The following is a 24525-nucleotide window of genomic DNA, read 5'->3' as shown; positions in this document are numbered from 1 at the left end:
TTTCCTTCATTGAAAGGGAGACTTCATTGAAAGGGCTAAAATACTAAACAATGACAAAACAAAATATTCAATATGTCTGATGTACTACATAGCTTGCAGGAATTGCCCTAAAAAATTGGCAGGATTACGGGACATAATGGAGCCCAACAGTGGCTTGATGACATGACGTTATACCCTCCATTTTACTGTCCAGAATAAAAAGGGCAAAGAAAAGGAAGGACAAAATTCACAACTGTGATTTCCAGATCTTGCCTTGTTAACATCTACACTAGCTGTTTGTTGATCACACCGATTGAAGTCCCAATACCCACTGCCTTCAACAGTAAAACTCCATATCTTGCCGTTGAGCCAATGCAAACCCACACCAAGTACAGCCCTGAGCAAGCAGAGGCCACATGCAATGTGTTGGTGAGGCTGGGAAAGTCAGCCAAATTGCTGTGAACTCAGCAAAACCTTCCTTTATGATGGCCAATAAACCCTGGCTTTAGCCATCTCCACACAATTTTTTTTTTTTTTTTTTTAAATTTTAGGAAAATACAATTGAGGAGAAACCTGTACAAAGATCCAAGGCCACACAGGCAGTGATCACCATTTGGAATGCAGCCCCAGTGACCAGCTAACCATAAATGACACTGGCCTACAGTCCAAAAAATGCCCTAAAAATATGGGCTGCCAGACTCTTACAGCCAAGCTGATTTATCATAAATGTGCAGAAATGAAGATACTCGATCTTTCTAAGCCTTGTATTCCAGGGTTTGGGGACAAAGGGGAGGAGAAAATGGGGCTCAAAATTGGGGAGGTTTGGTGATTTGTTTGTCTCTTTTCCTTTATTCTTTTAATACAGACTAAATTCTTTGAAAAGAATTTGAAAATCCTAGTATTCAAATTATATTGACTTTTTAAGCTTCACACAAACTGAGGAATATGTGTATTCTGCATTAACCCTGACATTTTAACAAGTCTGGCCTTCAGCTATGTATTATAATTTTAGTTAGTTAAAATCTAAATTTATTCATGTGTTTGCCTATCCAACAAATCTATGGAAAAATAAAAACACAAACATTTCTGGTTTAACCTGTTGGTCACTGTGTGATTTTTCCCTAAAATCCCCCAGCCACAGCTAGCCATGAGGCAATACTCATACTAACAATATGCATCAATATTAAGCCGGTTAGTGTAAATTTGTTTACAGTTTTTTAAGTGAAATACAGACGATATGATGATTTTCTGAGATAAAACACACACTGCTTTCAACACCAAGTGGTTTATATCAGCGGCTAGGTAACCACTGGAAGTTACTGAATTTTAATCAACACAGAAAAAAAAGGATTTAAAAAAAAAACCCTCGCTTTAGAGGTTAAGCCTCAGGTAACATTAATTTTGAAAACTATATTTAAATATGTAGCACACGAAAATACTTCAGACTAATTGCTGGAAAACCTGGCAATATCCAAAATGCTGGCAAAACTTGCAGAGCTCTTAATTTTGGTAACTAGGGGAGGTCATTTTCACACAGATGACAAAAATGCGATTGTATGATTCACCAATCACACAATGAGAACCAAGCTCAGCTACAAGGTTCTTCACAGAAGCAGGCTGGAAAGTTTAAATAAATTGAAAAATCATCCCGAGCAGCGCTTCACAAATTCTCCTGCAAAGCGCTTGAGATGGAGCCAGTGGTTCCCTTTGTGAAGGCGAGCTCAGCTTGCAACACTATCAAAAATAAAAGAACTGTAAGCTAATTGCTGGCAAGTATGACGCAAGCAGTTTCCCAGGCAACAGCCCAAGTTGCTGAAGTGCCTGATCCAGCATTTCCTCATCTGTTTGCACTCACACCAGCAGTCTGACAATGTAGTCACTGCATCCTGTTTCACTCAGCAGCCAGCGAAACGCTCCGCTTAACCCTTCCGTTGCACAGCGCCAGCCAGGAGCTCAACATGAACTTTTCTCAGCCAAGATCGAGCAGGCGTTTGGGTTTTCTCGGCTGCCTGCACTGCCTTTTCTGGTTTGAACTGAGAGAGAAAACAAGCTAAAATTAAAATAAATACATAGCGTGTATTTTAATTTGTGTTCGCGCCGCTGAAAGTTTCGGCTGCAGATAAAATTTTAAAGAATTGGTTGCCTGCAGATTTTACATAAAACAACGAGCAGTAGGTATTTATGCTCTTAACTTTATAGTTGCAGAATTTTCCTGATTTCATACTATACTTAATTAAATACAAATATCAATATTATCTACCAAACTGCTTCTCATTCAGTTATATATCTATTCAGATATCTATTCTGCTACCTATTCAGATAGATATATACTCATTTTTAAGTAACAAACACGTTTTAAAAATACATCAAAAAACATATCTGCATATGTTTACACTAAGGAAAAAAAAATTAAAATCACATTTTGATCTAAAAAAAAAGTAGAGAGCAAGGATCTCATCAGTGAGCAGGGAAACTGCAGATTCAAGAGAAAGAAATTATAAAAAAGAACAAATGCTGGCCTTTCTGGCAGTATATTGCGCACACACAAGAAACAGATTATTTTACAGTTTACTTCTTAAATGTGAATTTGAATTTGGTCATTTCAGGACATGAACAAACATGAAACAAACTATTTTCAGCACACAGCTTTTATGCGCTGACATCAGTCCTTATCCGGTGTAAAACTCGACTGTTTTTCTGTACTATAGGAATAGCTGTGGGCCACAAAGAAAGCAAAAAAGGTGAGATTAAATTAATTTTTTGTTGTTGTTAAGAATTCTGGGCAATGCTTCACCAAGGAAAAACGCACATGAAATTGCCTGGTGAGAAAGTCTCCCACCTTCACAGACTGATCTCCTCAGTGCACTTTCAAATGGGAAATCCCCCTTGAGCAGTCTGAAACAAACGACAGCCAGAACAACCTGTCACAGCAGCTTTCTGACCACCAGAGAGAACTGGGTACTGAAAATGTGAAGGTGCAGGCAGGAGGCAAAGGCAGGGACTTTTCAGAATTCCTTTCCCAAAAGCTTACTCACTCAGGGTCCACATCACACCACAACTGCTCTGCAAGGAGATCGAAAATATCCTGATTTTCCACTAACCAGCACTCTCATTCCTCCTAATACACCGTGTTTCTCCAGTTTCTTGGGAAGCCTTCCTGCTCAAATCCAGTATCATAATGTAACAATATTGCAAAATATAAAATGCCAAGTTTTAGGCTGAAAAGCCCAGAGGTACACAGAAAGGAGCAGCCTGAAATAAAACTCCCGAGGAACACTGCGCAGGTATGCACTGTCAGCTGTACTTCTGTAGAAAATAAGAAACCAAAAAGTTAACACAACATCGTCAATGCTCTGGCTTAGTCAGCAATTAACTATTTGCTAGCACCTCAGTGATGTTTTTTCTCAAAATACAGATGTTTCCATCAGCAGGGTTTTCTACTCTATTAATATAGATTTTTCTCTGCATCACTTCTTATCCTCTTCCCATTCACCTGCATTCCTCTTATGTTATTCCTCTGTGCTACAATATCCACAGAGTCTGTAGGAAGGCAGAAGGAAAACAGAAGGAAGTATTTTCTTCACCCATAGATAATTTTTCTCAGCTGAATGGAAAGCCAGCTCAGGAAAAAAATAAAGGAAGTAGACTGGTATGTGATTATGGAAATTCCAGAATGAGATCAAGAAGTTTCAGGGATGAGGAGGCAATGATAGGCAGAAAATCTGGGATGGCACAGGGCATGTTGAGGGACCCAAATATCCCTGTAGGAGAGGAAAGCAAACCAGCACAGAGTAACAAAAGCATTGCTGCAGAGTTATGCTGAGATACATAAGATTCCCACCCTAACTCCATTCTCCAGTGGATTAGGGAGCCCTGAGAGAAGTCAGGAGACACATGATGGCTTTGGGTTATGGGATTCAAGGTTTGGACAAGTTCTCCAAAACAAAAGCATAAAATGGTTGCTGAGGGTATTTTTGATAAAATGTGTTTTTAGGTGACTGGATTATAATCAGGTAGAAGGACATTCACATACAGGTTCTGTCAGAGGGCACTAGAAGAAACTTATAAATAAATATGAACAAAAGCCTCTACAAGGTTTGGAAATCTATCCAAATACTACTGACTCAGTACTTTTACAATACTTAGAATTGTCATCTGCCTTAAAACAATCCACCAACTATAGAATCCACCATCTCAATATAGTTTTCTCCAGCTCTGTCTCCTGCTACACAAGAAGAAAAATACAGCTCTGGCCACCAAGCTAGGTGACATCCCAAATGGTGCTCATGACAAAGCAGATGCAGGGAACTCGCTGCTCTTTTTAACTCTGGCTTTTCCTGGCTTACCCCTCTTACTGAAATCTGCAGGGGTACCACTGCAGAACCTCTCAGAGAATGAATCAGAATTGATGGGAAGAAAAAAACAGACCTGGGACACAGCTGGGAATCTAACAGATATGCTGAACCAAAGTATTACTCAGAAATTGGAAACAAAGTTCAAAATTTCCTTGAAATAAAAAGTTCTGCAAAAGTCTAGTTAAGTGTGCTAGCCTTTGAAGGTAAATAAAGCTCAAGGCATCAACACAGAAAATATTCCTCTGCTCTTACCTATCCTTCTACAACCCAAGCTGCAATCAGAATGAAATAATTAAATTGAACATCAGTATTATAAAGATCAGGCAAAGCTTTCCTGTAGCTCTCAAACACAGCAGGAAGGTACAATGACAACTACAAACCCTCTGATTCTTTCCCTCCATTTTTATTGGTGAAGAGAGGAAGATGTTCAGTATTTATTTCTTGAGGCACAGCTCAATCCATGTTATCATTAGCCAGCCACTTTTGCTACAACTGCAGCACTTCAGTCAATACTACTCCTATTTCTACCTCCTTACTAGCTTACAATAGAAGAGAGCAAGGCAAAACATAAACAAGACACCTAAAGGTTTAGTCATCTTAAAAAAAAAAACAAAACAAAACAAAAACAAAAAAAACCAAACCTCAAACCAACCTAGACAACCTGTGTCCCCTCCATGCAGGAAATAAACAACCAGGATTGTTTTGAGCTTTGAAACTACTGAAGACATGCACATTCCCTTTGGGCAAGGAATAAGCTCCCAGCTACCAAAGCCCATATCTCAAGAGCTCAGACGTCACAAAGAAATTTGCAATTATGCTTATGGAGAATGAAGCAGATCAGTGAGCACCTTGCATCTAACCTGCAGAACCAAAAGAGCAAAATGGACAAAGAACTTAACAATATAATGTAGTAGCAAGGTAAAAGAGAGAAGGTCTGCATGATTGTAAAAAATAAATGTATGCACCATCTTGAATGCAGTCTAATTGGGTATAGCTTTTCAATAATGGGCAGTTGCAAGTAACAGATTCTAGAAACATTTTAATGCTGTAAGTGCAAATAAATATTGAATTCTTCTGTGTCATAAATTATGTTACCCCCCACTCTTTTTTTTTTTTTAATAATAATTTGATTGCTATGTTTCTGAAAAGGTAAAGTATTTTGATTCATAACATTTTCATGTCTCTGTTGAAAGAGACACTTGTAATTTTGGACCAAATTATGGTCCTGGTCTTGTAACAAAGAAAGAGAAAAAACACACTGGTAGGAAGATTGCAAATTATTGCAAGAAAATGATTGTAAAAATAAGAAAAAATAAAGGCAGGGAGAAGGAAAGAAAAATGACATTTTGAAAAAGACAAGCAAATAAGCAATTCACTACTGAACATTAATCTCCTGGGAAATTATTTTTCTTGTATTTTCCAGGCCAAATAATTAAAAATAAAAATGCAGCTTCTAAAGGCACACCAGTCCTATCCATCACCAGACAGGTGAAAGAAACATAGCCCTAGGAATGTATTCAAGACTGTTAACACTTGCTGAAGTTATAAATTACATTAAGCTCTGTGAATTTTTAAACAAGTAAGGACTATAATCTCAATCCTTAAACACTGCAAAACACATGTTCTTTTCCACTTGAAAGCTTAAGTGCTCTGCTGACTCCAGGGAGCTTCCTAGTAGAACAAGTGCTAAGGCAGGCATGGAAGACTTACAAATCTTTAGCAATGGGATTTTAACAGCAACTACTCTCATAAAAGACAAATTACATGAGACTAAATATACCTTTATAGGTCCATTATTGAAGCTGTACTGACTTTTGCAGATACCTGAAATGGCATTTCCTTATTACACAAAACAGAGTTTAAATATTTTCTGAAGTTGTAAGATGCTTTCCTAAATAAGATAGCAATTTCATGTTTACAGGTGCAATGTCAGTTTTTAAATTAACTTGTCCTGAAATTTTACACCTAATAATGAGTTATGCAAATTTTACATGTAAGCACTGAGTTTTACTGAGTTTTAACAAGACTGCTTGAAGCTTAGGGTCTTTTATCTAGCTTTGATTTTCCCTCTTCACAAAAAATTCCTATCCATCACACATAGAATAAAGTACTGATTTTTCCATCAGAGCATTCTGCAGATGTCTCTGACATGACAGTCATTGTCTCAGAGGATTTGAAAACACAGATGACACTTAAAGCAATAGCCAGCATCGCATCTGCCTCTGCTCATCCATTCCCATTTTCTTGTTTTCATCTTGACATCACAGAAAATCACATGCAAAATTATTATTTTCAAACTACTTTGAAATTCTTTGGCATCAAATGAACAGGCTGCCAGTTATAAAAAATAAATTAATTAAAAGCAGTGATGAAAAAGAAGACTGGTCATTAACACAAAAGCTGTTCCAAACTATTTCTTCTCAATTCAAATTGTTCAAGCAGAGACTCCAAACAGAAGGAAAAATTAGACTTTCAATAGTATCAGAGCATGGAAATATTCTATTTTGCTGAATAAAAAGTAGCAAGAAATGCTGATACAAATTCTAATTAATGCATTCTACAACTGCCTAAAAATAAGCTAACAGATACTTAAAATCAAAATACTTTCAACTGTGCTTTGCCATAACAACAAAAAGCTGTTATTTACATCATGGTAATAACTCATTTTCACTTCAGACAGACATACTATAGCTCTTTATTAACTGGAAAGATCGTAAGTAACATTCCACAGCCGTTTTACTGTTTAAGGAAAAAAAAAAAACTAGAAAATGCCTAAATATCTGCGTGAATAACCTATGGAAATTCTCTCATTGCAAGGTTCGTTTGAAATTTGCTTTGTAAGCATGTTCCAGCCATCCCCAAAAGGATACTCTGCCGCCCCAAAAATGCAGTTAGCTGAAACAAGGACATGCAGGGTGGACAAGAGAAGCTTGTTTGTGTTTTTTAGTTAAGATACAAGATATACTGCTCTATCCTATACTAACGTGCTAGAAATAATCATGTCATCATTAATGATTTATTTACATCTGTGCCTCACTGCCCTTTTGTGTGGACAATCTCAGTGGAAACAGTAAGACCTGGACCAATATTCATCTTTCCCTGAGCAAAATAAAGTCTGCTGCTTGCAGATCTGAGTGGCCAAGAGGAAAACTGTGCAAACTAACGTGCCTTTTCTCCTTCCAATCTGAGCCAACTCCTTCGGGGCAGTGGCTGCCAGAGCAGATGGTGTTTCACAGGCACAGCAGGATCTAAACTTTTTCAGCCTGCTAATCACACCTTCAGGTTGCAACACAAATTTCCTTCCCCGACACATCTGAACGTAGCTGCTTGGATCTACAGAAAAGCAGTTTCAACTAACTGATTTTTAATTCATAGCATGTAATGAGGCTAATTCTAAGGGAGGGAGATTGTGTAGGAAACTAGGGAATTGCAAGAGCAGGTATCAAAAGCCTGTGAGTGTATTTACACTGTCCTGGTGGCAAATCAAATGAAATTAAGGCTACTGTGAACACCAATCAACACAATAATCACTTAAGAGTTCTCTCAAAACAGACTCCTTTTTTTTAAGTTAGCATCATTAAACCGTACATGACACTGTAATGATTGCACATGTAATATCAACCGACTCTAAGAAAAATAAAAATACCCTAAATGAAAACACAGGCCTACAGTTTTGGGTCATAGTAGAGAAAAGGTCATGCAGACATTAAGCCTAGTGTAAGAATGTCTTTTTTACCCTTTAATTTAGCTCCTATCTTGTTAAATGGGGTTAATTAATCAAAAAGAAATGAAGCATGAACAGTAATGAAGGTTAAAGAGACAACCCAATACCATAGTGCCTATGCAGGGAGTCATAATTAAGCTGTTATTTCAATAAAACTGGTGAAATTTCCCTCTGGTAACTTTACCTTTCATATACTTTAGAAAAGTTCATTCTAAATCATGGGCTTTGCTGATAAAACCATCCTGACAAAGACATTAACAGGCAGGAGTGACTGTGGTACAGCCTTGCTGTATCCTCACCCATCAGAGGTACAGCTCCTCTGGGCTGCTCTGGGCACAGTGAATGAATTCACCCCAAATTAAACCTCAGTCATATTTCTCAGTTACCATCAGCAGCATGGATATAGCTAAACCAACACACCTGTATTGCTAATTCAGACAAAATAGCCCAGACTGTTTCTCCTAAAAGAGGGAAGTTCTCTCACAACCAAATCCAAAGCACTTCTATGGTACATTTTCTATGGTATCTTGAATAACTTAAAAATAGCAAATTATATTAGGAATATATCATTTTCATGTTCCATAAAACAAACTCCTATTTATCAAAAGAACAACGAATGGAACATTTGCTGCAAATATGCCTTTAACTTAGTGAAGCTATTTGGGTTTGCATAAAGGGACATGAAGGTTGGCAACTCAACACTGGGTCACAAAACTCGTCAACATTATCATTTGATCAGTCACTGAATTGAAAATATGCCAGGTTTCTTCACACACCCCCTGCACAAAGTGAAGTGAGTACTGGTGGTCACAAATGTTTTGCATAACAGCACTGTTTTTCATAAATATTGAACTACCAAAAAACACAGAGGGATATAAAAAAACTACTTGGGTATCCATACCCTGGTCTTTCCCTCTCCCAATAAATTTGCACTTGTTTCAAAGGAACATGTTAAATGTAAAATCTCTGTATGAAAAAGTGAGGATGGCCCAACACATCCAAACTTACCCCTGGTCACCATCTGCCTGTGTTTCTACGAATGATGTCCTTCCCCACAGCTGTATGGTGCATTTTCAAGTACAAAACTGCTCTAGAAGCTGACATTTTGTTCCAGCAGTCATGTCTTGTTATGGCCCTTCTAGCTCCTAGAACAGTTTGTTTTGCCACACTCATCAATAAGGCCATTCACTTAACTGGTCTTCCTTAAGCACAGAGTTCTCTGACCTATTTCTTTCACACTTCCCTTCCCCAAATATCATCATTTGCCAGTTTGCTTGTTACCCCATGAACTCTCATTTATTAACATCCATGGCTCCTGTCTGTTTTGAAGGCTTTCAAAGCACACTTTTAGTGCCACTGGATCCTGATAATTATTGATTATTTTTATGCTCCAGTAGCAATCACTCAGACATTGCACAGTCTGCCCTGACCAATCCAAGCCCTAGCTTTAACCTTAAATTTTCATTTCTGCTATTGAGTTGCAGGAAAGTCCCCCTTTTTTTTTCTTTTTTTATATTTTCACTGTAAAAACATATTCTGTTTTGTTGTTGCATCTCATTAAGCATTGTTTTCAGCCACTGGAAAAGACGCTGAAATTCAACATTTCCTTTCACTCTCTTTTATTCTCACCCTCAACTATTCTTCCAGCTTGCTCTCCATGTAGTTTTATCCTGGAAAAATCAGTGAGATTCCAGCAAAATATTCTGTGTCTATAGCCTCCTGTGGTCTGTCCTCCCTTCTCAGTTGGCACACACAAGTTTCTCATCTGTTTTCATCCAGAGTTTTTTACATCAACGATAGAACTACATCCCCCAGTTTCCCTGTCTGTAACCCACAATCTTTGCACAAAGGTACAAGATTTACTCTTACCCATCTTCAGCAACTGGTATCATCTGATACCAGAACAATGAGAAATGCAGAACAAACCTGCATTTGGCTTTGTTCCAGTGGTTTGTTTTGAGGGTGGTAAGGCTGTGTGAAGTTTTCATTTTAAAGTACCAGAAAAGCAAAGCAAGAACAAAAATACTACAGTCAGCTCCACTGGTCAAGTTCAATGATTAGAATAGTACTATTAAGCACAGCCATGCACAGACATACATTGTGCCAAAAGATGAGTCTTTTTCTCAGGAGAATATTCCCAGCTCCTTGCAATTCTCTTCCCTTTCTTATTTAACCTCCCAGAATACACTGTTCACAAACCCCAGCACGGAGGCTGCCCCCTCCTTGTCGTTCTAGAGACTCTCCTGGGAACCTTTTGTTTCTCATATCTACAAGTTTCTTTCATAAGTTTAAAACCTCTTCCTGGTCCAAGCTGAATATTAGTACTTCATGCAATTTATTCCACTGTTTTTCTTCAATACAGTCAATCATGCAGTTGCTGGAACCCTCTCCCACAGTTTCTTTCATTTCTTTCCTGTTGGTGCTCTGTAACATGCCTCCCTCACCTTCCAACAAATTTCTCCAGCATTTCCACAGCAGCGGTCTTTGATCTCCTTCCTTTCTCCACTTATGTTTCCTTTCCAGGAAAACACACCTGAAGCAACAGTCAACTTCCTTTGCTACACTGACAACTTAGAGATGCACTTGCCTGCTTTAACTCATGCAGAATATAAACTGCCATGAAGTTTTGGATATCTAAAATCTAGCCTAAGGTAAACTTGGCTAACAGAGTTCTTAACTGCACTCACTTAACTTAACTGCACTTAACTGCACCCTAATTCCCTTCTTTGTCGTTCTCAGTGATGGTCCTGGGAGTCCCTTTGCCAGAGGATACCATCCTAAACTCTGACCTCTCTCTGGGCAAACCATGCTTCAATCATCCTTTCTTTGTGGCATAATAATAGCAGAGAGAGAGAAAGAGAGAGAGAGAGAGAGAGAGAGAGAGAAAGAGAGAAAGAGAGAGAGAGAGACGCAACTTTTACCAAGAGCCTCCTCATTTCACATTTCATCTAGCTCAAAATATTTTGTCAATGTCAGAGAGAACCAGACAGAAACAATAGAATCCTACTCATCCAAAATAGAGTTGCACAAACAGTTTTCCAATTCTGTTGCTTTCACCATATAATCCTTCTCTGTGCACATTCCTCACACTCAGCCACATCCCATTGGAACTGATCCTATTCACAGCTCAACACTCACTGCTACCTTGATTTTTCCCCATAAGACAAAACCTAGAGACGGGAAGATTGTGTGAACAACAGAAAAACATCTTGCCATGCAGGTACAGCTGTGATAACAGTCATTGTAATTGTGAGGGGGAAACTTCAAATAGCAAAGAGCTGGTTTGCCAAATACACTGCAAGAAAAATTGTATTTTGTTACTGGCAGCACTCAACAGGTGAAAGTTCACATGTTTCTGGGCTGTACATGGTACCTGAATGTAACAATTTTAAGACACTCTAAAATACACATTAACAGACAGCTTCTAGGCTAGGAAGTTTATACCGTGAATTCTTAAAGACAAAGTATAATTTGTTTCACAAATAGGTAACAGACACAGATGTAAATTTCCTGAGCAAATAAGGAACTGCATTAATTTCAAGTTACACAAACATTTTAGGCTCTTGAAATCAAGTCCTGATCTTCCTAAGGTAATACATCAAAAGTACGAGATAGTTTGGAACAGAAACTGAGGAGAGGTGATGGTCAATCCAACCCTAACCACAAGATAATTCTTCCTGTAATTACCAGAGTGCAACATGAAAGCAGTCTTTGTCCATGAAACATCCCAGCTTTCCTACATGTTTGAACCTAGTCAGATAACCAGAAAAAGTCTCAGCTCTGTTTGCAGACTGTTTAGGACATGTATCATGTGTATTTAATTAGGAAGGCCTATTCTTTACTCAAGGAAAAATATGAATATTCTTTCTGGATTCTCAGAAGCTCCTATATATGGCTTCCTACACAGAGTTGTTTGCTCTCATACACATGTCCACTTTCAAATTAAAGAAAAAAAACCTTACTATCATATTTTTCAGGACGTAGTGTTTACAAAATCTGCTATACTGACAAGCACCTTTTAGATTCCCTGGTTTGGCTTTCAGACAAAAAAGAAATTATAAAATTAAGTGCTAAATGTGCAACAGTCAATAAAGATAAACCCTTTGATATCAGCAGCAATAGGTAGAGCTAACAGATTAGCATCCAATTAATACATGTAGTCAAAATATGAGCTACAAAAGATTTTAAATACCAATCAATACTGCAGCAGCCTTATAGCAATTCCTATCTAGGTCCAAAATGAATATTGGAGTGAGAACCCAAACAGCCTGTTTACTGCTAAAATCATATCAATTTCAGTGAGCAGACATGTTAATATTGTAGAGTTCAGAAAAGGCATTGCCTTTGCAAAATTTTTAGCCATAATTTTAATCATGTTTCCCTCTGTGTATTTATATTTTTTGATATTGGCATGTTAGTATACTTCCATAAAAAATAAAGATATAATCTGTTCAAGTTTCTTTCCTCCCACCCCAAACTACGTTGCAAGACACGTGTACTGCAGAACAGCCCCACACAGCAAGAATTTATACACTTTGATGGCTAAAGTATATATGGATACTCATATAAAAGGTAAGAATAATCTAATTTTATCAGCCTTCCAGACTTACAGTTGCTGCACCTGTCGAAGTACAGAAAATAATATCTAAATATTTGTCATGAGGATTGCTCAAATTTGTAAGCTTTTGCAGGAACAGGCTTACAGGGCCTCTTTCTGCCCTGAAAACAATGATAGTTCCGTCCAATTTCTGTGTGCATGTGCTACTGGTTGCACACTCCTGTGTGTACTGGTATTCCATCCTGTTCCCATCCCCTCCATGCACACAGACCCCTTGGAATGCTGGCTGAAAAAAACCCCAGTCAAATAAATATAATCGTTTTCTTGTATAATTAAGTAGACAGAGAGTACACAAATTCAAATCAACACGTAACTGAAAATTTAAGGTCAATACTGGTATTCTCCATTTTCAGCAAATAATAACTAAAATCTACACAAAAGGAGTTTGGGGGTTTTTACAATGAGAACAATCAGCCATTGGAATAATCTCCCCAGAGAAGTAGTAGATTCCCTAATATTGGACAAGTTTAAGAGTTAGCTGGACAGGGTGCAGGGCCAACTTGTCTAGACAGTGGTTTTGCCAAGAAAGGTAGGACCAGATGGCCCTTGGGGTGCCCTTCTGACCTGCTATTCTGTATTTGACATAAACTTCTGCATACAAGAGGTTTGTGACAATCACACAAAATATATCTAATAGAATCACAATAATAACTTATCTCTCATTCCTCAAAGTGTTCCTGTCCTGGTGGGCCAGCAGCACATTCCTCGTACTGATCTTCCCTTCCTAACAATGTTCATTAAACTCCTTGAAATATTACTATTGGAAAAGAACCACTCTGCTGCTTTATAAAGATTTGCAAAATGTGTAATCAGCCCTTAAAGAAAAGTCACACAATTGATGCTCTCTGAAAAGCATTAAGTACATAGATTCCTTCTGTTTCAATATAAAAACCTTCTACTGTTTATTCAAATAAAGTCACACTCTACAGGTTTACTTCTCCCTACCCCTGCCCAAACAATTGATTTTTTATCAGCTCTGCAATGTCTGATCTCTCTCCAAGTCAGACAAGAGATCAGAGGATTCAACCTGTGTTATGCTTGTAAAATTGCATATAAAATACAGCAGAGAACATGCATCTGTGAATCTCATTTACACTGCACTTAACAAAGCACAAATATTTATTGTAAAGCATAATGGACTATTAGGTAAATGAACTTCACATCTCTTTGTTGTTCACCTCTAGTGATAACAAAGATATCAAATTCTGGAAGTCTACCAAAAAGTTACATTTTATTATGAACACGTATGATTTAAGCATTGCCAATAAATTCTGCATATTTAGTTATAGCTGACATTTATGATGTTACTTGAAGAATAATGAATGCTCTAACTTGAAATATGCACATGCCTTTAAGAAGTGAGCCTAATGTCAAAGGAAGCTTTTAGTAACTTGCATATGAACAAATATCTTCTATCATCTAGAAAGGTTAATGAAATCACATTTTCTGAGATTTCTTTGCTACAGACAAATGTGACAGAAAAAGAGAGCATTTACTATCCAGAAGGGAACAGAGAAAGTAAATTATTGTATGGTAGTCCCTACATATCTTAACTGCTAGTAAAATATTTTAATGTTTCTTTCATTGTATGCATTAGATAATCTGCAACACGCTGAATGAGTTATTCCTGAAGACTGTCACAGCATACTTGCAGTTTAACCTTTTATGCAGAAACAATTACTGTATTAATCACTGTAAACAATTGCTGTATTAATCCTGTTGTGCAAACTCAGTGGGGAAAATGCTCGAAAACTACTCCACCGTTTCAAATTCCCCTCGTATTTCCTCAGACCTAATTCACAGTCAATCCCAAGACCTGCCTTCTAGAACAAATGTCGAAGAAAAATTAGAAAACTTCATTTGGCACCCATGAATTTCAGCCACGACACTAACAGACGGGGGGTTCTGCAGCAAACAATCACTTGCACATCTATTAAATACACTCCCCTCGTTCTCCCTCCTACCACGGGCTGATAATCCACTTGCAGCAGCCTCGGGCCAGTTCCAACACAGCTCGATGTTCCTGCAGTTGACGTGCAAGTGCCCAAATAAAAACAAACTCCCCCACACGCATGGGGGTTTACGCTACAAAAAACAAGACTCATTGAAAAGTTTTCCGGGAGGTAGAAACCAACAGAGTTCCATTCAAGAAAACTGAGCGTTTCGGGCATCCCTCCAGCCCCTGCTGAACAGCTCTCTCTTCAGTAAAAAGAAGTTTCTTAAAACCCATCAGCCCAAAACTAACGTTAGCTTAGGTGGAGCGAGGAGCAGGGGGTGAGAGAGAGGAGAAAGAGGAACAAACGACAGTAATCTGCAGGGCAGAGGGACAGCTGCCACTCAAACAACGCCAGCGTTTGATAAATAATATCCCTCAAAACCTGGTATTTCTCTAGCACTTGGCAAACATTTTGTCGATAGAAAGCGGGAAGAACCAGAAGTGCCGAGCAGCTTAGAAAGCTGTGGTTTCTTTCTCTCGGAAAGGCTGCCAGGCGAGGAGGAGGTGGGGGGCTTTGGAAAAGGAGCAAAATAACAAGGTAACCGATAGCTGAAGCAGTCTGGTTTGAGGTTTTGCTCTAATCAATAAGAACCGCTGTTTAATAATTGAGCTTGCATAAAAAGCGAGCGAGCCTTCTGTCCTACAGCAAACACATTATTATGATTTAGCACCCACGCAGAAATAAAGGGTTATATCGATTCTGCAGAACCGAGCTGAGAAACCCGCTAAGGGACTAACATTCCCCTCCATTCCTCTGGCAGGAGTTTCTGAGCGAGCAGACATCCAGCACAGACACACACAGCAGGCAGGAAAAGCTATGGAGTGGCGCTCATTCCTCCGAAAGTTTCTCCTCCAAGTTTCGGAGAAACCTACCTGCTCTCTGGAAATGCAAGGCAACGAGGGTCTCCTAAACATTTTGCAGCTGCCGTAGTAGCTGGCCGAAGTTTCCCCTAAGGACACGCAGCTAGATCTCCTCCTGGGTCTGATCACAGGCACTTTTTCCTCCACGCTGGGGAGCCGTGGGTGGCGGTGATGCTGGTGGTGCGCTCCTCGGCTCTGCGCCGAGAAGATGCCGTGCTCGCCGCCGCACAGTGCCAGGAGGCAGCCTGCCACCCCCACCGTGCCGGCCAGCAGCGGCCCGAGCGCCGGGGGCAGCGCCTGGAGGCTGCTGAGCGACACCAGCCACACCAGGCTGCACAACGCCAACACGAGGAGGCTCCGGCGCAACTTCAGCGAGCTCTGCAGCAGGGTCAGCGCCGCCACCGAGACCAGCACGGTCAGGAGCCTTCCTAGGAACATCTGCGGCTCCTCTTCGCGCCCCTCGGCGGGCGGCAGCCACTGCAGCGCCACGAAGTCCCCCGAGTAGCAGCACAGGGGCAGCGCCAGCAGCCACCAGCGGGTCGCGCCGCCGCCGGGCTCCCCGCGCCGGCCGCCGGCCAGGTAGCAGGTGAGGAAGAAGAAGGCACAGGCGATGCTGAAGAGGGGGCTGAGGCAGCGGGACAGGCACAACAAGGCGTGCAGCGGCCGCGGGCTCCGCCAGCCGCTCCCGTCCTGCTGGCCCCGGGCGCTGCCCCGGCCGGGAAAGGCCAGGAGCGAGAGGACAGCGGCGGCCAGGACGCCCAGAGCCAGCCGAGCCCGGGAGGAGGAGGCGGTAGGAAACAGCAGCAAGGAGAGGAAGCTCTTCGGGGGGTCCTGCCGCAGCGGGGTCGCGCAGCTCTTCACGTATCCGTTCCGCAGGCTCTCCGCGCTGCCCGGCAGAGCCGCGGGGCTGGCCGCCCCGCCGTCCGGCTGCGGGCAGTGCTGCGGGGCTCTGCCGGCCCCGGCGGGGGAGGAGGCGGCCGCCGCCGCAGCTTCTCGCTCTTCCCTCATGGTGGTCGGGGACGCGGGAGGGGGAGGACGGCGGAGCGGCGCGGGTCGCCTAGCTGTGTCCCGGCCGCGCCTCCCGCATCCCCTCAAGAGGAGGGCGCCGGGCTGAGCCGCCGCTCGTCCCCCGCGGGCAGCGGCGGCCGCGGCATGGTGGGCGAGGAGGGCGGAAAGAGAGAAAAGGTAAAAGTCTGTCTCGCCCGCTCGCGTTCCCCACACGGCTCGGGCGGCCGGCGCTCGCTGCCGCCTCCCCGCGCCCAGCGGCGGCACGGCCGAGCGGCGGGGGTGGGATGAGGCGGGAACGGGAACAGCCCCCGCCGGCCCTCCCTGCCGCCCGCCTTCCCGCCCGCCTTCCCTCCTTCCCCCGGGCCCCGGCAGCCGCACTTCCCGCGATCTTTTTCAAAATATAAACCTCTGTATGTGTGTGTGTGTGTGTGTGTCCGGCCGCCCCCGGGCAGCGTGCGGGGATCGGGCCGGGCGCGCCAGGCGCCGCAGCGATGGAGGGGCAGCAACGCCGAGCTGGCGCGACTCGCTGCTTTATCTTGTCAATTAGCTTCGAGATGCCGCGGAAAACTCCGCCTGTAAAGCACACGCAGAGTATCGAAATATTTTCTCTCTGAGGAGCATCACTTTTTCCTTCTTATTTTTTTTTTTTTTTTACCACCCGAGAAGTAAGTATGGATTACAGTAATTGCCTTTTTTTTTTTTAAGCCCTCGTTAACTAAGTTGCAGACTAGACCGCATTGCGCGACCAGGTTTATTTGCACAGCTAATCCCTTTGGAATGGATCAAAATCATAATTTTGGAACGGACCGTTGGAAGTGTTTAGACTGCTGTAAGGGAAAATAGGCAGCTAATGGGATTTTGAGTAATGCCTTTGCTCATTCATTCTGTTTGTTTGTTTCTGGAAAAGTAACTGCTACGCACTTCTGAAATTTACTAGAATTGTGCATGTTTACCTTGTTACTTGGAACAAAGGTCCTTTGAGCCGTGTTTCCACATACTATTGTGCTGCTTTCCTTACACTGCTTCAGAAATCGGTTCGGGTAAGTCAGTGGTTGCACTTTTTGCTTTTTTATTGGAACAAGGAACTCTCAAAATTATTTGGTGCCGTTGCTGGTGATTCCCTCCCTCCGAGCAGCCCCCGAGGAGCAGCAGGTTTGGGGAAGCTGGGGGTGGCAGGAAGTGCTGCTGCAGGACACGGGCCTGAAAACTGGCTGTGTACAGAAACCATCGAGCGTGATTCCTGACAGAAAATGCAGCGTGCAGTGGCAAGTAGAGCAAGTCCTGTACATGGGATGGAAATAACTAATGAATTCTTTTTTAAAATGGATTTTAAAATTCCATCAATCTGGTGGAATTTTAACACCATGGAACGGACCATTTCTCTGTTAGAAATACTCCTATACTCTTGTCCCCCCCAAAAAATTCTGTTCTGACTTTTTACATTTAAAAAAGATTCTGTGCCATCATATTGGTCCTAACAAGTTTTTGAAAAGGAAAAATGTGAAGTTCCTTTACGATTAAATTCTTACATTTACTTGTATTCATATATTAGTGATTCTAATTGGACCACAATCAAATGTACACATAAATATTTTCAAGGCTGAGGTATACCTTGCCATAATGCCTATCCTTTCTCTTTTTTATTCCCTTGAATTAATCTATAAATAAATGTATCTTGCATATCTGGCGTAGTCTTCATTAAAACACATTTGGGTATATTTGTCTGTAGCAGTGGAGACCAGAAAGGGTCTGAGGAAGACTACAGAGATAGGATGTCATATGATGCCTAAATAGCATGAATGCAACCATCTGTGGCTTCAGCACTTTCTGAATCAGAAGTGGTGTCTTATCCTAGAGAGTTCTTAGTAGGTTTTTAATCCACAAATTCGCTCAGTATTTTTTTTTAAGCCCACATGGGTTTTTAGCATCTGCTGAGTAGTACAAGAAAAAGTCCTAACTCAATGCAACTTGACTATGTATTGTGTGAAATGTGATAGTTTTTTTCACATTCCCTCTCTCTCTTAGTTTATATTCTTCTCATTTAGATAGAAACAATAAACAGGTGCCCTCTAGTCACCTCCCCTCTTCAATTCCTGATTTTGTATCTTTCCTCAGTCTTGTATTTCTTTTCTAAGCTGAAGAGTTTTGGCCTTTTTTTTGCTTTTCTTTTTTTTTTTTTGAGCACCACTATATCCTTTTGGAGCAGAGGAGAGCAGGAGTTACACCCAGAATTCAATACACAAGTGCAGTTGAAATAATGGCTTCTCTCCTTATAATTCCTCTCTCTCATTTGTTTTGCTTTGCTAGGGAAATGAGAAAGCAGATAAACTAAGCATTGTTGAATGTTGTTCTGTTGAGCATTGAACATCTTTCATGGCATTAGATCCCAGGCTCTATGTTCTGATTGTTAACACCTACACCCACTAGATAATTTTATAGGTAAGATTAGGAGTTTTTTCTGTGTTTACATTACAGTTATCTACAGTAAATTTCACCTGCCTATGAACTCAGGATTGTGAGGCTGTAAGCAGATTCCCTCAGACAGTTCTATCTTCACTACCCTCAGTAGCTTTGTATTATCAGTATACCTTACTGCCTTACTATCTGTTTTCAGATCATCTATCATTAATTAATTAGCTTTTATTTCAGTGATATGTGTGCTGAAGAAATGTATACATTCCAAAATATCATGGAAATACATTTGGTCTTGAGTAATGTCTCTGTTGCCTAACAACACTCTATCTGGTACATTACAGGACTCCTGTCTTGAAGAGTTTCCAATCTAATAATGAAGAATTTCAGTATAAAGAAAACTTGGTTTGGGTAGTTCAGTATCTATTGTAAATTAGAAGAGCATTTGCTAAATTGTTTCTTGCAACAGAATAATTTTTAGAATAAAGAAATAACTTTTCATTAGGTTTTTCATAAACAATTACAGAAAAACATATTGTTTCATTAAAATTGGAGTGAAGAAATTTATTTCAGGGGAACTTTTTTTGTCACCTTCCAGTTTCACTACCAAAAAATGGGTAGCTCAGTGATTTGAGTCAGGTTGGCTATCTCTATCTAATGATAATGAAGAATAATACAATTAAATATCCATTTTAATTGGTGATAAACAAGATTTTCCAAGCTAAATCTGTTTCATCAGTGGCTTCCCTGTCTTTATCCCGAGGCAACTTTCTTGTTCCTGCTTCTTTTATTTTCTCCCCTGTCCTCCTGCGAGGAGGGGATGAGCCAATGCCTGGGTGGAAGTCTGGCTGCCAGCAAGGGCCAGGCCACCCCAATAACCTGGGAGATCTGATCAGGAATCTACTGTTAGTTCTTAGCTTTTCATTGCAAAGACTGACCCTGCTGCCATCACTGTGTTTTAATCATTTTCATTTCTCTGGTCAAACTCAAAACCAGACTTAATTTTAAAGTGGAATTCTTCATGGATGAGTCTATGATGAATGTGGTGTTTATACCCACAGCATACTGGCCGTAGAGTAGAACAACTCATAAATGATTTGGCAATAAAGACTTGTTTTTTCTTCACTAAATCTATACTAGCAAAATTCATAAGGTGGTGATATCTGTCTCTACAGAGCGAAATATTTGTTGAGTTTATTGCCAATTTAATGTCCTTTGTCAAGTTTTGTTGGTTAGTTTCTATCGATCCTGAGACATGTGAAGTTACTTTTGCTTCCTAGGTGATTAAACTTGCAAACACTTAAAATCAGATTTTGGGAAGATGGGTGTATATGACTTTGCAATTGATTTCTAAAAAGCATAACAATGATTAATATTTCATATGGAAATTATAATGTTTAACATAAGAATATGAACCAAAAGCAGTCATGAAACAGTTAATTGAAATCTCCTAAACCTATTTTAATAGCTTTGTTTTGAGGGTATGTTGTTTGGAGTTTTTTTGGCTAAGGAAATGGCGAGTATTTATTTATCCAGCTACCTCCACATTTTCCACTCCCATTACTCTCATTACACCCAGTGATCCCTACAGTGATAAGTGGTCAATAACCCTTGTACGGGGTGAAATACAGGAGTCTTACAGACTTGCCTGTTGTTCATCACAGTGGTAGAACCACTGCAACAGCACAGTGATATTTTGCTGAAAGCACACATTTTTCCCAATAGGTTATTACACACATGGAATAAAATGCTTTCTTAAAAACCGACCGAGTCTTTTTCCACCTAAAAAGTCACTTTTGTTTAGTTTTTTCCTTAATTTGGTGAAAGATACAAAATAAAAAAGGAAACTCAGAGGAAATGCCAAAACTACCAGCTGGTAGTGCTTCTGTGTGAATGTCCTCATTTACACACTCAAACTTGCTCCTAGAGACCTTCTTAGCCATAGCTTCCCCTAGGTTAGCCATAGATTGCCAGCAATTTTTTCCTCTAGAAGATGAGGTTTTTCCTGAAGTTCATGTTCTAGATAGCTGACAGTTTTTTAAGCACAGAAGTTGTTTTTCATGAAGTTCACGTTCTGGATAGTTGCTAGTTTTTTAGGCATAGGTGAAGTTTTTTGTAATGTTCATGTTCCGGAATGTTGACAGTTTTTTAGGCGTAAGGTTCTCCCCATGTACTCTTCTCAGCCCCTAGTTGTAGATTTTGAGAGAAGCCCATTTGAATAACATTTACTTCTTACACACATTGCTGTGTTATTGTCTTGATGTTCCACCAGAGAGGGGACAGAGTGATTTGGTGGTTTTGCACGGGAGCTCCAGCCCAGCCAGAATGGAAAGCCTGAGTGTAAAAACAGGATTTGAAAGAGTGTTAAGGGCAGCTGGAAAGAAGATGGTGGGCAATATCCTCCTGCCTCCATCTTCCAAGGAAGCTTTGTTTGGATCCCTGTCTGCCCTGTGCAGGGAGGCCCCCAAAGGTGCAGGGAGGTGTGTGGGTGACCCCAAAAGGTGTTTGCAGGACTCTGGAGCACTAGAGAAGGGGCAGGAGCATCCCTGGGTGCTGCAAGAGATGCCTGTAGGGTCCATCCCTGGGGCCCAGGCAAGGGTTGCATTCAGGCAGCTAAATGCATCCAGGAGCTTCTCAGGCTCTGCCAGGGATCAGTGCTGTGAGGCCCTGTTCATTTTCATATCTTTGTATTTTCTTTGTATTCATCTCTTTGTATTTACCATGGTGAGCCTCAGAATGTCATTAGAAATCATTTTTCCTCAAAAACATCCCCCAACTTATTTTGGTTATAGGAATTAACCAGGTGTACTCCCTGATTAAATGGCTTCCCCATGACTTATTTTGCCTTTTGCTCCTTTACACCACCACCAAGCACCTCTGTGAAATAAAGACCCTTCATTGGAAGCAGTGCCATCTTGCTGTTTTCTGAGCAATGCTAATTTTGATGGCTTACCCATTCCTACAAATCCAACAGGGCAAAAACCTACATATCAGATATAAAATTTCACAAGCTGTTCCCGCAACTCTTACACATCAGTTCCATTATTGGTCGTGTTCTGAAGTGATACCAAACCAGCACAGAAAAAAAATTGAAGAAGAAATGCAGATAATCAGCAGTTGACAGCACCTGCTGATGGGGGATGTGGCAGTGCCTGGGCTGAGCACTGAGCACACATCCCCTGCAATGCTCTGCCAGCTGAGAAGCGAGCTGGAGCTGGGGAGTTCACAGCTGAGGGGACAAGTGCAGCATCCTCCTCTTCCAAATGCCGTATTTTGCTGGTGTCTTCTGCCTGGCTCTTTTCAGCAAGCTGTACTGCAGGCACAGCAGCATCAGGTCTCGATTGTGCTTTAGCAGCTGCAGCAGCTCCTTGGGGCAGCCGCGTCTCTTGCAGCAGCATGGTTTTGGAGACACCGAGCGGCGCTGCTGCTTCTTCTGGAAGACACAGCACAGGGAGAGGATGGGGCTGAGCCCTCTTGGGATGGCTTTGGACACCCCGGGAGAGACTCTGACCTAGCTGGGCTGCCCTGGAGAGATGCTGCAGCAAGAAGGGCTCCAGCCGGCTCAGTCTGGTGTTCCTGGGGTTCAGCCCCTGGGCCTTATTACCCCCTTTGCCTCGGGGCCTTGGGCAAAGCTCTGTCCAAGAGGCCCAGGACCCTCTGGGATCTGCCCAGCTTTTCTCCACCATGGGGGCTCTCACACCTTGCCTGACACAGGCTTGACCCAGGCTTGCTACCTCCCAGCCCCTGCCCGATGCCCCTGCCTCACCTCTCCCCAGCTTTTCCAGATCCTCTTGCGAAAGCAGCATCGGAGGATAATCGCCGTCACCAGCAGCTCCAGCAGTAAGCTGCCCAAAGAGACCAACACCATGGCCCACAAGGGGACTGGTGTGGTGTCCATGTCCTGCTCCTTCAGCTCCTCAGGAGGTGGAGCCGAGATGTGCATGACCCTCTCAGGACGGCTGGACTGGCTGAGGGGTTGGAACAGCATCAGGAGCAAGTAGCCTTGCAGAAGCCACATGGGCCATTTGCTAGCCATGGTGCTGTTGTGGAACAAGGTGGCACTACAGCACAGGCTCTGGACGTCTCGCCACGCTGACTTCTGCTCATGCTCTGGGCACAGCAACAGGCTGGGGACAGTTCTCAGCCACTGTGCTGGCTCCAGAGGCTGCAATGTCACAGAACCATGGAATCAATTGGCTTGTAAGAGCACTGTGAGGTCGTCGAGTCTAACCTGGACACATCCCCACCATGGCAAACCCAGCAGAGCACTGGATGACACACCCATGCTTTCTTTGAACACCTCCCTCCACAGGTACTCCACCACCACCCTGGGCAGCCCTTTCCAATATCTAACACCACTCTGTGGGCAGAAGTTCTTCCTAAGGTCCAACCCAAACTTCCCTTGGTGCAGCTTAAAATCCTTGTTGGCATCAGATCTGTCTTGTCCTTGCCCATCTCTGAGAAGACTTCCTAATGTAGTGCTGCCATTCCAATCAGTTTCTCACCACATGGACAACTTTAGCATCTGTTTAATAACTATGGACATTGTCTTGCCCAGCTCTTCACTTCATGAAACCTCCTTGTGCTTTCTTTTGTATCAGCACAGAATGGTTAGTTAAATTCTAGCAAGTCCTCTTTAAAGTTTCTCTTCAAGCATTTCATACTGTTATGCACCACATTAATAACAGACAGATCTAATTTTATTGTATGTAAACAAGCCCTGACTGTAGTCCTTGCCCTTTTTTCATGGAGAAAGAAATTACCAATTTGGTACCTAATTTGGAAACTTTCCCAGAGTAATGTTACAGGAAATTGTGAGACACATCAGTGCTTTCTAGATTCTTCTTTTTGGCTTTCTCATCATAAGCTGGGATCATTTGTGTAGAAAGTCTTGTGCATGATCAAAAAATCAGTAAATTGATGCCTTGTTCAGGGAATAATATTCTATTTTCTGACTTCTGGTGAGATATAGAGCATAGGAATAAAAACGGTGGGAAGAGAGAACTTATTTTGTCTGCGAGCTCTGAGTTAAAATTACTGCTTTTGCTGCTTTTCTTTCATTCATATCCATTAGGAATTTGATGGCCAAATACCATGTTTTGAATTAGCTTTTCTTCTAATATTAGTGTTTGAGAAATTAATTTGTCGGTTAATTTAAAGACAGTTAGGATTACGCAGGCAGTAATTGTCTGTGTTTACCTGAACTTTTTTATCAGTTGTGCATCAGATGCTTGAATAAAGACATGGTATTATTACAACATAATCAGTTAGCAAAAAAAACCCCAACCAAACAAGAAACTAAAGGAATATTATGCCTCCAGAAAACCCATGCAAGTGTGGCTCACTTAGGGAAACCAAAAGTTTTGACCAAAGTTGAATGTTGGGAGAAACACCAGCACTGAGCCTTATCTTCCTAAGGTCATGTTGTGACAATCACTGTGGTTACTCTGTAGAAACATGTACTGCAGCCAGCAACTGGAGCTGCTTGGATCATCTCCTGTTTTTCCATGTGCTACGTGCTCCCTTTTAAATGCAGCCTATATCAGCTGCTAAGGTGTTTGTATGTCTGCAG

At 41.6% G+C, this 24525-nt stretch overlaps 2 protein-coding genes across 2 annotated transcripts in view; both read right to left on the bottom strand.

The window, feature by feature from the left end:
* The window catches only part of PDE3B (phosphodiesterase 3B), a 79949-nt gene extending 63028 nt beyond the window's left edge, over positions 1–16921 (bottom strand). The window contains exon 1 of the mRNA XM_085063198.1: positions 15546–16921. Coding sequence (XP_084919324.1) covers positions 15546–16541 — 996 coding nt within the window. The 5' untranslated portion in view covers positions 16542–16921. The remainder of the gene's footprint in view (positions 1–15545) is intronic.
* Positions 16922–18556: 1635 nt separating this feature from the next.
* LOC146436707 (uncharacterized) lies at positions 18557–23269 on the bottom strand. Its single transcript, XM_085063200.1, has 2 exons — positions 22720–23269; positions 18557–22386 (listed from the first exon to the last, which is right to left on the bottom strand). The coding sequence occupies exons 1-2, from the start codon at positions 22987–22989 to the stop codon at positions 22177–22179; spliced, it is 480 nt and encodes a 159-aa protein (XP_084919326.1). The 5' UTR covers positions 22990–23269; the 3' UTR covers positions 18557–22176.
* Between the last annotated feature and the right edge of the window lie 1256 nt (positions 23270–24525).

The sequence above is a fragment of the Lichenostomus cassidix genome, chromosome 5 (genome assembly GCF_008360975.1).
Source record: "Lichenostomus cassidix isolate B80296 chromosome 5, HeHo_3.0, whole genome shotgun sequence".
NCBI classification, from domain to species: Eukaryota; Metazoa; Chordata; class Aves; order Passeriformes; family Meliphagidae; genus Lichenostomus; species Lichenostomus cassidix.
Note: the sequence above shows the minus strand (reverse complement) of the source record. Positions and strands in the feature narration are given on the sequence as shown.